The 15036-nt window shown below is 34.8% G+C and overlaps 1 protein-coding gene across 1 annotated transcript; it reads left to right on the top strand.

Annotated features, from left to right (window-relative positions):
- The first annotated feature begins 10237 nt into the window (after positions 1 to 10237).
- LOC130716796 (F-box/kelch-repeat protein At3g23880-like) lies at positions 10238 to 11515 on the top strand. Its single transcript, XM_057566804.1, has one exon. The coding sequence runs from the start codon at positions 10238 to 10240 to the stop codon at positions 11513 to 11515; it is 1278 nt and encodes a 425-aa protein (XP_057422787.1).
- The last annotated feature ends 3521 nt before the right edge of the window (positions 11516 to 15036 follow it).

Below are 15036 nucleotides of genomic sequence, written 5' to 3'. Positions count from 1 at the left end.
ATAATTATTTCCTTAGTAATGATATATACACACCTCATTTTTGAAACACTTTATTTCCACCTTTTTTTTATTTCTATCTCTCTCCTTTTATCATCTATCACATCTAATACTTTCTCTCTCTTACTTTTTCTTTTCTTCCTATCTCTCTCTTCATTTCTCCTCTCTCCACCTCAAAAGAGAGGTGTGAAGATAACATTATTGTTTTTTCTAGAGCAATGCTACGTAGCCCGAGAAACAGGCACGAGAGGTGCACGAGACTCATTTTGTGGCGGTTTCAAACCGCCACAAAATTACAACTGCAAAAAAAAAAGGGCTTAATTGCACTTTTGGTCCCCCACGATTACAAAAGCCACAATTTCGGTCCCCATCAAAATTTTATTGCATGGAGCGTCCCCCACGTTATGCTCCGTTAGCAACTTTAGTCCGGACCCTCTATTCCGTTAGTTTTCAAACGTTTCTCTCTCCTAAAAAAGAATTAAAAATTAAATATTAAAATTAAAACTCATAAAACATGAATACCATCCACACCTTCAACCTTCTTCAACTTTTCCAGAACCACCAACCCTTTCCTCACCCCCACCGGCCACCACCATCACACATGTCATACCACCGCTGAACTTGATCAATATCTGGGCAGAGATCACTTCTTCACCTTCAATTTTGTTCCTTCCATTTTCCTTCCTCTTGCACCCCCCAATTTCTAAAGAACCAATCTGAAAGCTTTACTGAAATTCCTATTCAGACATACCCATTGATCTTGATCCCGATCAATCTCGATCTCGACCTCTCTCCCACAATCTCCTTGTTTCTCATTTTCATACCCATTGATCTTGTGCCCCTGCTGCTGCCCCTGCTGCTTCGGATTCTTCTTCTTTTATTCACCCACCATGCCCATGCTTCAGATTCTTTCTTCTTCCACAGCAAATACCTTTATCTCCATCTTCACCACCAATGGACCCTTTTCTTCTGATATGATCAACAACCCAGGCCAGCACCACCACTCCCCTCGTCGATCCTTCTTCACGCACATTAATGGGCTTCTGACCAACACGCATGCTTGCTTTGATGCCATCGCTATTCAGATCCAACGATTTAGCGAGGAGAAAGAGGGCTTCAGACGGAGACAAATCCAGGAAGAGAAAGCTTCGATCTGGAACAAAACCCAGGATCAAACCCCTTTGAACAAAGCTTCAACCTTTGAAGCGACAAAGCTCAGATCTGGTACTTGCATCTTTCGTTCTGGTGGCGCGGTGCGATTTGGGTTAGGGCGTTGGAGTGGCTGTGATTGTGGGAGTTGGTGCAGCATCTCGATTTGTGATTCTGGGTTTTGTAGGGAGAGGTGAAAATGGAAGAGGAGGAGAAGCGGAAGCAGAAGAAGGAGTAGAAGATGTCGTTTGAGGTTTCATCTCAAGCATGGTCATGGAGGTTCATACTTCAGAGGTTGGGGAAGAAGTTGATTTTCTGGGTTGGTGTGGGGGAGGGGTTTTTGGGTTGCTGGATTGGTGTTGAGGGAGTGAATTTTCTAAATGTTTTTTCTGGGGGGTCACTTCAATTCATCTTCATCTTAAATGTTTTTTCTATTATTTCTAGATTTGTTCTTTAATAAAAATTATTTTTTCAATTAAAAAATTCACTTCAACAAAAAACCGTTAAGTTTTAGACGGAAAACCAATTTTGCAAACGGAGGTATTCGTTGGGGACTCGTAATGCAATTGATTTTTGTTGGGGATCGAAATCGTGGCTTTTGTAATCGTGGAGGACCAAAAGTGCAATTAAGCCAAAAAAAATGAACTACAGTTTCTCGCGGTTTAAAACCGTCAAAAAATGCTTCGTACGTGGTGCACGAGAATCCACGTCGTGCCACACACCATTTTCCTTTTTTCTATGTTCTGTTTTTTAGTAAAAAAAATTAAAGGCTAATCAAATATTGCTACTTAAGGATTCCAAGACTATTAACTATTAAGTGTGAGTGGCACATGAATATATCACAACAATTGATTTAGTTGCAGACTCTTCCATATCCAAAAATTTTAGAAAGTCATTTTAAGTTTCTTAATCCTAACCATACTATGATTTTCTTTTTTTTTTCCATATCTGTAGCATCAGACGTTTAAATAGTACTACTCCTCCCTTTGTAAGCTTTATATATATTAGTTCATCAATATTGGACTAATATACCCACGTTTCTCTCTTCATTTAGAACTAGTGTTTTTACCCGTGCGCTGCATGGCGAAGTTTACTGTTGTATTTGATATGTCAATAAATACTTTAATTACAAACCATTTAAGATACTAAAAATGAAAGAACAATCATAAAAAAGATGTAGATATTCAGAGGTTTGGGTTGTATGAGCTGTGTTTTCCCGACTTTTTGTTGGCTTGATCATTGTGTTGAGTGAAGATATTCCTCATCTTTATTTTAATATATTTATATATTTCATTTTCAAAAAAATGTATATATTCAAAAAAACATTAATTCAGACACTTAATTATAGTGTTTTGTATCATACACCGATTTAACCAATATAAATACTTCGAGAAAAAAAATTGATTAACCAAAAACTTTAATTCTGCACATGTGACACATAAATAATTGTTGCCTTGAAGATGTAAATACATATATTTGGATCTATTAGATTCTGGACTTACAAAGTGATATCAAAATACATAGATAAATATAATTACTCCTAAATTTATTTTAAAATATGTACAATGCACTTAATTTATTTGAAAATATTTTTTTCTATTAGCTATAACATGAAAGTATTTTCAAGTAGAATGTTCTAACCCGTGCATAGTAGATTTTGCTCTTATTATTGAGGCATGTATCAATGCACGGCGAAGTTTACAACTGTACTTGATTTATCAATAAATACTTTGATTATAAAAGAACAATCATTATAACGATGTAGATATTAAAAAAACATAATTTTTTTTGAACTAAAAAAAAACATAAATTGAAACACTCAATTATAGTGTTTTGTTCTCATACACCGATTTAACTAATATAAAGATTTCGGGAAAAATTAATTAATTAACCAAAATCTCCAATATATAAAATTACTTGTAAGTTTATTTTAAAACTATGAACAATGCACTTAAATTAAATTATTTGAAAATGAATTTTTCTATTAGCTTTAACATGAAATTGATTTCATGCAAATTGTTCTTACCCGTGCACAGTGAATTTTGTTCTTGTGTTATATTTTTTAATAACCAATTTTAATCTCATCTTATTAATTCATATTAATTTATATATTTATAGGATCTTTTATTCTTGTGGCATATTTTTACTTAAAATAAGTTATAATAGTATATATTTAATAATAAAAATATTTAACTTATTGTTACCTTTTCATTTAACGTTAGCTATTATCTTATTTTTTATTAAGGCCAGTATATTACCAATTTAAAATAATCAATAAAAATAATAAGTATATCAAAATTGGAATTTATTAGAAAATTATTTATAATTCTACAACGTAATCTTGTATCCCAAGTTACATATAGTAATTTTCAACTTATAATGAGAATCTGATAAAAGCTTATTCAAAGGATTGAAACTTGAAAGTGGTTCAGGTTCCGAATGAATGTTATGCATTGTGGAAACATTAAAGGCCAATATAAAGTATATAGAAATTTGAATTTTAAATACAAAATTTCTAAAGGGAGAAGACGAAAGAGCTGGCCCAGATTTAATGAGGAAGACAGTGGGTGAGAGAAAACGAAGGAGAGAAGAAGTTGGAAGAGAGAAGAGAAGAGGTAGAGTGATTTCAAGAAGTGGTGATTGAATAAAATAATGGCAAAAAAGGAGGTAGCAAACAACATGTAACAAATTTAATTCTAAATATTCAATCAATTTTCAAAACGAAAAAATTACATATAAAATATTGTTGTTAAACTGTTCGCCTTAGTGAGCATTGAGCTCCAAGGTAGTAGTAATCCATATATAAAAGAGAACCAATGGATTAGTTCTTTAAGATGCAAGCAAACCGTTTTTGAAGGGATGATTTTCATCTTTCCCTTACCTTTTTTGTACACAACTAACTTCCTATCTATAACTCAATAATGTACTTAAAGAAAGAAAAAACTCATACGAAATTCACAGCTCACATAACCCGAACATAATTTATCATAATTGAGTATCACTCAATCAGCCCCTATAAAATGCACTCCACTTCAAATCTTCTACACATCAAACACATTATTTCACTTGATTATCATAACCATTCACTTGCAATTAATCCTCTAAAAACAACAAAGCAATTTCAATTTAGACAAATGATGCCTGCAACAATAATGAAGCTCGGATCATGCTTCTAATGACATGGAGATGAGGCGCTGTGAATTATATGAGCAAAATATGAAACATTGGTAATCAGAATTAGAAGCATGAAGGAGTACTTGTTTTTGCAAATAAATTAAAAAAGAGAAAAGATTTGAGTATTGAAACAAAATAGCACCAGCCAATAAATTGAAGAAATAACAATAAACCCCTCAAAATCCCATTGGAGGATCTACTTAAGCATTGCCAATTGAAACAAATGACAATGTGACAGTGTTCAAAATTTGAGGTATCCGACAATGTTCAAACTCTCCTCTCGTTCAACTATTTTGCTGCTAAAAGACCCATTGAGCAATGCCAATCAATTTTTCTTCTGCAATAAGGATTACATTATAAACCTGCAAACCATTCAAATCAAAGAGGATTAGAAGAAAACAAATTAATTTTCTACACATTGTTTACATACTAATCATTTCAAGAAAATAATCAAGAGTCAACTAACAGGAATTTATTGCAGCTTATTTGCATAACTGAGACTACTAATCAGTCCACTAAGTGTTTTCTTTATCTTTCTCATATCTAACAACCTTGAAAACTGAACAGGCTTTTGCAGCAATTAAGCTAAAAATGTTCAGAGCAGTGAGCATTTTCCCCATAATACCTGGAGGGTATAATCAAGAGCGTTATCATCCCTTTAAACCAATATGAAACATAAACCAACCAATTGAATTTTAACCTCTCCAACATGGAGGTTGGAAATTAAATTACTCATCTACTTTGACCACAAAACAAAAAGCCAAAAAATGATTTGATAGACCACCAACGAAAATTAACCTAATGAGATAAACAAATCCAAAAAAAATTCATGGAAAAGACTTGAGAAAAGCTCAACCTGACAATTCATGAAGGAAATGAGTTACCATAAGAGATAATACTTAAAAGAAACAATATGAACTTACAACTAATTTGAAACTAATCAGTCAAAACAATAATCAGTCATAAAGTATGTGGGAAAAAAATAGGGAGCATTGAAGGGAAAAGAATAACCAGTCATAAAACTTTCTTAAATATCACAAACTAAAAAAAAGTACAGAAGTTGTTACTCCCAGACCAGAAAGCAAAGGGACAAATGTACACTGCAACTAAAAAAAATCAAGAATCTCAAAGGAGACATATAATATTGCAATCAATGAATCCAACTTAAAAAAACTGAGCAGTAGCTGCACTCCATGACCTGTCGACACCAAAGAAGACCTTGTTAACACATGTTTCAACAGGACCAGCCAATAAATTATAGAAAAAACAAAATAAAAAAATCAAGATGCTTCTAACACAGGATTTGAGGAAACAAATATGTTCCACAACTTCTCTCAGCTTACGCGGAGAGAGATCGTTGCTGCCCAGAAAAAAAAATGTCGATAAAAAATCCAAAGGAAAAGGGATTCACAAAACAATTGAATAGGTAGAAGAAAAAGTGAAGCAGAAAGAGAAGAGAGAGGATAGCACATACGGGGAGAGGGATCGTTGCTGCACCAAGGTTGAATTGATTCCTTGGGCAAAGAGGCACGGGGAAGCTTCAGAGAGAGGTAGGAACGCGAATGCAATTTAGGGATTGAGAGAGGAAGTTTCACCAGGAGTGGGGGACTGCAAACGCGACAGAGAGGGGGAGGGGAAGCAGACGGATGATGACGGCGGCAGTGGAGGGACTCGAAGTGGTGGAGAAGAACTCGTGTGGGTGAAGCCAAGTGAGTGAAAGCGGGGGATTGTGGGGACACGTGTCACTTTGTGGTGCATTGTGGGGGAATAAAATATTGTAATTTATTCCTTGGAAAGCGGGTCCTTGAAAAGTTAGTGATTTAATATAAGTATAGATAGATAGATTGTGCAGTTTAAATTATCTTGGAAACGGTACATAGTGGAAAATCAATTATTGTAATTGATAAAAACTATGGAGTATTAACATCAGGGTAATATTGGAAAAAATTATTTAATGTTACCTTGAAATTGTCAGTGGACAGATGTATAAGAACAAAAAAAAAAATTCTCAAAGTGGACGGTTATATAGAAATGGAGGTAGTAGTTCATTAACAGATTATTCTCATACATTTTATTAATATTGATGATTTTCTTTTCTATTTTTTTTTTTGTAATAACAAATTCAAATTGACCTCTATTTTATACTCTCTTTCTCTGTTCCTAATTATAAGACATAGTTTTAGATTTTTCTTGTTTCTAAATATAAGATTTTTTACAATAATCTAGTAAAAAGTATTAGACTCTTCCATATATACTTCTCACATTAATTGTGTGTTTTCAATTCTAAAGTTTTAATTACCCCTCACCATTAATTAGTGAGAGAAAATGACAAAGGGTAAATATGGAAGAATGTATGCATTTTTAAAAAATAAATACACTAATTAGACACATTTAATGTTTTTTTAATAAGCGCAATTTTTTTATATTAGGTCTTATAATTAGGAACAGAGAGAGTAGATGAGAAACAAAGTTAACTCTTTTTCTACACAACGTAATTGTTTTTTTTTTTAACTCACAATATAATTGTTACTCTCTTTATTCTTTATTATTTGTCACGTTAAAATGTTGATACATATATTAAGAAATAATATTAATGTTTATCGTTTTTATTAAAATTACTCTTCAAATTCTCTTTTATCAAATTTAGTCATTATTCTTCTTCCTCCTCGTCCTTTCTCCCACCATTTTTTTTTTTCTGGTGAACCACTCTCATCACGTCCTCCATTATATTCCCAGTGTTGTTGATGGTTCCAACAACAAAATGGTTTTTCCTAATAGACAGAGCTACACATGGATGATGGGTCAACTAATGTCAACATGTTCTATTAAAAAAAGAAAATATTATAGCAAAATTAACTTAAACATTAGTTTTTGATACATCGAAAAACTAATTAATTTAAACATTATACATGGCTTGTATTATTTTTTAACTTTATATTAGTATGAATTTATTTATAATTTAAGTTCACTAAATTAATTATTATATATATATGAATAATATTTAGATTTCATTAATGATAACATTTCATTTATGTTGGGCCAGATTAGTGAGCTTAGCTTAAAATCTGCTACTAATTGTTATTTTCACAACAAATGTTAGTTATTAGTAAATTAGTACCGACTCATCACCTGTAATTATCCTTAGCGTGAGCTACCCACCCTCCCATCCCAATAGTTGTATTCATACCAATAGCATTGGCAAGTTGCCAATGACATTAGTAAGTTGCCACACTCGTAGTTGTAGATGTAGTTTTAGTTTTAGTTTGTATAAATGTACGCGTTTAGCCTAGCATTATAAATACCTAAACTTGTGATTGAATAAGATGAGAAAGTTTACAACGGAATTCAATTTCGTTCTCCAATTTGTTCTAACAAAAAGAAGAACTATGAAGGTTTGATTTTCTAATTTGATGGCTCAACTAGTCAAGTCAACTACAGTAAACATCACAACAGAATGAAGAGAAAAATGGGTATTAAAGGAAAAAGAGGAAAGGGAAAACCTTGTGATGAGAGAATTGAGTATCTCAAAAGAAGCTAGTCTCAAACGCGTCAACCGAAATCTGATCCGGAAGGTGAAATTGATTATGCATGAGTATCCAAACATATCTCTTTGGGCGGGATCCGCGTTTGACTTCTCAAACGTGATTCCAAGAGCTTCAAACGCGTTACCAAACACACACTCGTTTTTACCTAAATTCTCTTAATTCTTCCATGATGTGAGTGTGATAAGAGTGTGCATTTTATTGCTTAAAAAAGGGTGCCCACTAGAGTGGGGAAGTAAGAAACTAGTCCACCGGTGGACCAAGGGTCTTTTTAGTAATTTACCTATTTAAAAATATTAAACCCTAAATCTTTCTCCCCTTCACCAGATCTAGACGGTTAGACCCACAACACCAGATCAAATCCTCCCTCCTCTACCAGCACGCAGGACCTCAAAACTCTCATCTCCTCCGCCATAACCAACCAAGATACAAGAATCCACCCACTGCCGTCATATAGCTGCCTAGGAGCCTAGGGCTCAAACTCAGACAAGAACAAGTTCATCTTCATCTTAACCAAACTCACAAATCAAACTCTGTACCAAAAAAAACGCAGAAAGTGTGGGAGATTCACGGTCTGATGTAGGGGTTAGGAGAGAGGATTGGATGATTTCTGGGTTTGTCCAGGTCAGAGTTGTATTAACAAGAGGAAAGTTAGGGTTTGGAAAGGGGGCAGCCTGAAATTGATGGATAGGTCCCTCTTTTCCATGATCTGACTTTAGATTCGAAGAGAGAAGGTCGAGACCTTCGAGGAAGTGTCTTCCTTTTTCAGTAGAGCTCGCCTGAGAAGACGACCGGAGACGGCGGAGGCATGACGGCGAAGCGGCGGAGACAGCAAAGGGGCCAGTGATGCTTCTTCTCCTCGCGTTGACGGTCGTCATGGTAGTGGTTTCGTGGCCAAACGACATCAGAGTGTACGGGAAAACGCGTTTTCAGGTCGCCGGAGTTTGCCAGAAAACTGGGTTTCATGGCGGAGCTTTTTCCTCTTCGTGTTTCCTCTGTTTCTTCACCATAACTCAGTGTCGATTGAAGCCACGGTGGTCTCTTTGTTGATTTGCGCCACTGTTAAATGTTACTGTGGGAAGTGGGTTGTGCTCTCACAGGGATTTCTGCCAAGAATATAGTGCCACCACTAGATTTAACCCCAAGCTTATGTATTTTTTGGAATTATTTTGAGTTTTCTGTATGAATTGATTTTTGGAATTGATTTCTGGTATGTATTTTGAGATTGCTTCAGATCTGATTATTTTGATTTCCGGAATTTATTTTGGGATTGCTTCAGTTGTTTTGGAATTGACTTCTGGAAGTTTATTTCTGTTTCCTCTTAGAATAAATCAGTTTATTTAGGGGTGTAATCGGACCGGATTGGTTCGGATTTAGGGTGGTTAAATATCCGAACCAATCAAACATGTTCGGTTTGGGTTGGTTCGGATTTCATGATTTTTACTTTTAAAACCGAACCAAACCAACCCGATCTCAATTGGATTGGTTCGGTTCGGATGGTCGGATTCTAAATAAAAAAATATTATTTGGAAATATGCATGAAAATTATTCTAAAAACGTGCAAAATTATAAAAAATATAGAAAAATCCAATATTTTTAAAGAACATAACATTCAATAATGACATAATTCATATAATCCAAATAAAACTAACATCTCTAATATCATTTCAAAAAAAAAAATCTCTAATACAAATATAAATATGTAATGTAATGAGTTGAAAATGTTTGAGTTTAATGTAAGAAAATTCTCAATTCATTGGGTTGGTTCGGATTGATCGGTTTTTCAATCCCCAAATCCGATACTCGAACCGATGGTGATCGGATTTAGTAAAAAAAATCCGAACCAAACCAATGATCCAATCCAATCCACCATAATGTGTTCGGATCGGATCGGTTTGATCGGATTCGCGGATCGGACCATACCCGCTTACACCCCTAAGTTTATTTGTGAAATTATTTGTGAATGATGATGGAGGGATTGAAGGATGCATGGTTTGGCTTTGGCTATGGAGGTCTTGACAATGGACTGGTGGTTGAATTCCCTGGGAAAGTAAAGGAAGGAGAGGAAGAGAGAGAAGTGTATAACACTTTACATTTTTACCTTTTTAGTTTTCAAGAAATCCTAACCGTTGATTTAAAAAATATTTCAAGATTCTCTAATCCAATAGTATTTAGGGGTGGTCCACTGGTGGACCAGTTTCTTACTTTCCCACCTAGTGGGCACCTTAAAAAAGCACGTTCAACTCAACGCTTCACTCACATATTGGAAAGTCTTAAGTAACCACAACGCAGCCTATATAGTAACCCTCTCTATGCATAGAACACTCACAGTCACACCCTCTATGCCCTAGTGAACTGAAACGTTGAAGAACAAGATGATGATGATGAAGGTGAAGGAGGATCTCAACTGCGTTCTTCCTCACGATTTGATGGTTGACATTCTGCTAAGGCAACCAGTGAAGTCTCTTATGCGCTTCAAAGCTGTGTCTCCTACATGGCGCTCTTTCATTTCAAATCCCCATTTCGCCAAAGCCCATTTTCACCTAGCTGCTGCACCCACCCACCGTCTCCTTCTCAACAGAATCAACCATGATTCTGATGTTGAATCACTGGATTTACAACCATCACTTGGCAACCCTTCTGCTGTTGTAACCCTCAAATTCCCAGCCCCATATTTTCGTACCTTGGGTTCTTGCAGAGGGATTCTTCTCTTAGCCAAGAAGCTTGCTCCATCATTGGATGATCTCATTGTATGGAACCCTTCAACTGGTTGTCACAGAAAAGTTCCACTTTCCTATGATCACTGGGATTCATGGTATGACCCATTATTAACCCCAAATATTTCACATTTTGATTTGTTATCTAGTTCTCTGTATTGTTTTAGGGATGGCCCATCAACCCACACAATCCCACCTTATTATTTGTTAGACAGTGATCTGCATGGTTTTGGGTATGACCCATCAAAGGATGACTACTTGTTTGTTCTAATAAGATTGGGTGAATTTCATCCTTCTCAGGTGACTAATCGAATTGGGGTTTTGTCTTTGAAAACCAATGTACCCTCCTTTTATGGTGATCAAGTTGAGTATATGGCAATTGGTGGACCTTGGACACTAACTGGTTTGTATTTGAATCAGACCCTGCATTGGGTGGTTACATCTGAGGAAATAGACTGTGTAATCATTGCATTTGATCTGCTGGAAAGGAGTTTGACAGAGATTCCTTTCTCATATGAGTTGAATGAGAAATTGGTGAGTTATGCTGGATATCATTTGGGTGTACTGGGAGGATGTCTTAGTCTATGTTATTCGGCTGAAGGTGTAAATTTTCCGGAGGAAGGTCATTATGACTATGAAATGACTGAGATATGGGTCATGAAAGAGTATAAAGTGCAGGATTCTTGGACTAAAACTTTTGTTATCTCTGTTAATGCCCCCAAGCGCTTTTTGCCAATATGGTCCATTGAAGGTGGTGGTGTTTTGGGAGCAGATGACACTGGAGGATTGCAGAAATATAATGATGAAGGGGAACTGCTTGAGAGTCATGCATATGGAATTGATGACAAATTTTCTCTGAAATATTTTGATATGTATAAAGAAAGCCTACTAACACTCCCTGGTGGTGACTTTGAGGAAGGAAATGAAGATGCCTGACAAGTAAGCATTTGTCTCCTACCCCTTTTATCTTTTTGTTCTAATTCAACTTTCATTTTGAAAAAAATTATGAACTATATGTAGAATGTCTGGTACATGAATGGGAAGTGGCAAGGAAAAATGAATATATTTGATGTCTTGTTTACTCAAAAAAATCAAAGGCAATTTGAATGGACAAGTGTTTGGGCTAAAACAATTAGCATTTCCAATTAGTCAGTATTATTCGAAGATAAAATCTTAGAATGTGTCAAATAAGATTTATATTCATGTTTCTTGCTAGCCACAAAATATGCAAGAGCATTTTATATACTTTCCTTGATGTATAATGTATTAGTTTTTCTTCCAATGATGATATCGAGCCTGTTTGGTTTTCAGTTGGGTGAGTGTGAAAGCACATTCACTCAACCCAACAAGTGCATTCCGTTGGCTGAATGTGCATTGGAAATCCTGATCTCGAATTCCAATGCTTCAAACGGACTTTCTAACTGAAAACCAAACATGCACGATATTGCTAGTGTTAGAGTGTCCTACATGATTATCTATCAACTTTAAAGATGGAGCTGGAAATGGGTTTGACAGTAAGTATTTGTTAAATTTTAGTTGGAGTCATTACATGCACTACAAAAAAAAAAAAAGTTATTTAGTGGGGTTTTTTTTTTCATTTAGTGGGGGTTTTCAACCCCCGCGAGTTACTTAGCGGGGGTTTTGAAAAATCCCGAAGTTACACTCCCCACAAATTATTAGCGGCGTTTTTTAGCAAACCCTGGTACCTGCATATGCATTTAGCGGGGGTTTTAAACCTCCCTTATCCGCAAGCTTTTTTTAACGGGAGTTTTCAACCTCCCTTAAATGCAAGAGATTATTTACAGCTTTAAACCTCCCTTGGCTACTTATTTTTAACATCATTTAATTGCGGAGTTTACTTGTTAACCATTTAAAGAGGTTTTCTAAACATCCTACAAATATTAATATTTAAATGCACATAATATGAATTAATAAAGCTCTATTGCTCTTGATAAGAAAACAAAAAATTGCTCTGGATAAGAGTAACAATACTGCATAAAGAAAGAAATACCAAAAGATATTTGATTGACTCTACAAGTAAAGATTGAAAAGAAGTAGCAGCCACCTTAGAATCTTGCTTCTCTTCCCTTCCTTTTGCGCAGCTCCTGTTTGCTTTCTTGCATTTATCCTGCAAATCATTCTCAGGAATTTCAATCTGCTTCATAATATATAAAAAGTTACTAAAAATGAGATTCAAGGAGAACATTTCATTCTGCAACTGCCAAAATTATCCTCAGTCCATGGAAAACAAATTTCATAGCTTACTTAGTCATGATCTCATAGGAAGAAAAAAAAATACAAAAGCTCACTTCTCCCACCCCTTGTGCAGAATTAGTAGCATAACCTCAGACATTCAAACAAAAATTGACATATAGCAAGCCAAATGTGAGGAAACAATGAACTAGCAATAGATTGAAAATCAAATCATACAAATTTGTAAGCCGTAATCGGCACATATTTCCCGTATAAAACAAAATTCATGAAATTCTCAAAGGATACAAATTTCCCATTACTCTGTCAAGATGAATATTCCAAACTGAAAAATATAGACAATTAAGTTCCGCTCGGTTTTCTTTGGAGTTTGGATTTTCTTTTCTTCTCTTACATGCTTTGCTTCTTTTCTTCTTCCTCATTTCATTATGGGGTAGGGGTTGGTAAAAAAGCTAGATAGATACATTATACAACACCTCATCAATCATCATCTAAATATCAAGCATAAATGTATCATGAACCAACCTGAATAACATTTATAACTTGCTTGGTTGCCCATCCAAATAGAGTAATATCAATTAGGAAAGAAATCAATGCTATATTTTGGAGAGTACTCCATACAACCTGAAAATGAAAGCTTGAGAAACTGAGATTATAGCAGGAAACTTTCTAGAAACCTTACAGATAAGTAACAACAGTAGAAAGTAGAAACAAAGAGAGAAAACTTACAGCATAGGTAGTCTTTTCTTGCACGATATATCTTGTCCTGTCAGCTATTGCTTACAGCATAGGTCGATACACATCTTCTATAACAGGTAAAAAAAAAAGAAGGAAAAGAAAGTAAGCTTAAAATGTAAATTTAGTTGGAGAACCACTCTAGCCAAATTTAGTAACTGACAAATCCTACAAATTGAGCTAAAATTAGCAGAGACTAGAGAAGAAGGGGCAAGTGATTGTATCCTAAGATGGACATAAGATGAACTACACACCAAAAACTAACCTTCTCAAAGCATGTATCTCATTTTTCTAGAGAAATTACACTAAAACCACTTCAAAAGTCCATCTTCTAAAGTGTCATGAAATTTTTAGTATCATTTAAAGTCCCTAACATTTTTTAAATCACATTAAATCCTTCCTCTTCCTCCTTCTTCTTTCTCTTCCACATTCATTTTATTCCTCCATTTTCTTCCGTACAACTTACCTAGATCATAATCCCCAAACCAAAAACTCTGATCAACTTCATCTTCTTCCTTTAAATCAACCCACAATTATTGACCCCCCCCCCCTTCCTCCAAACTTTGCTGTCAACGTTGAACTTCTTCTTCCTCTTCGTCCATCTTCTTCCCTAAAACCAGACCACCATGATCTCATTTCTGTATGCCTCATCCTCTTCCAAATCACAAGGTCGTGCAAATGGCTACGTGAGATGTTTTAACTTGAATGGAAGTTTTGCGAAGTATGGGAGTGACAATGGCGAAAAAATTTAGTAGGATTAAAATTGATGTGAAAAAATTCACGTGTTCATGATGCTCATCACGAGAACAATTTTCTAGTGAAAACTAATGACACATATTCACAATGATTTAATTTGATTAAAAAAATTCTCATAGATAATATTTAAAGATATTTTTCAACGAGATTTTATAAAATCAGAGATCTAAAACATATTTAATCCTAAAATTTAAATGAATGCAATTTTTTTTTCAATTTATAACTTTTTCTATATCCGTAGAGGGAAATAATGAAGAAATGTTAGAAAAGTGGTAACATCAAACAAAAACGCTTTCTATTCTAAGAAGGTAAATACTACCATACCACAATTGTATCATACCTTAGTGATGTGGACCAATAGGAGTTGCTTTGACCGTAAACTTTGACTTCTTTATTTTTCTTTTTAAAAAATAACGAAAAACAGAAGAAAAAAATATATATTTGTATTAATTATGTTATGGTCCTAACATTTTTGTAATTTCGTTAAGTGGTAATCCAATTTCATGAAATTTATTTTTTGTGCGTTTTAGGGTTTTCACATTCTGAAAAAGAGATTAAGCTTTATCTTAACCCAAAAATTCATCCTTCATCATCATCTTCTTCATCAACATCTCCCTTACCAAAGTCAAAACCCCATTGAACCGGGAAAGATGAATCGGAGTGCTTCAGAGTGGGCTTTTCAGTAGTTTCTGAAGGAAGCTTCTTCTTCTATGGCGGCTGAACAACCTTGTTCTTCTACTTCTCCTTCTTCCTCT

The sequence above is a fragment of the Lotus japonicus genome, chromosome 1 (assembly GCF_012489685.1).
Source record: "Lotus japonicus ecotype B-129 chromosome 1, LjGifu_v1.2".
NCBI lineage: Eukaryota > Viridiplantae > Streptophyta > Magnoliopsida > Fabales > Fabaceae > Lotus > Lotus japonicus.
The sequence above is the reverse complement of the archived record's forward strand: the minus strand, read 5'-3'. Positions and strand labels throughout refer to the sequence as shown.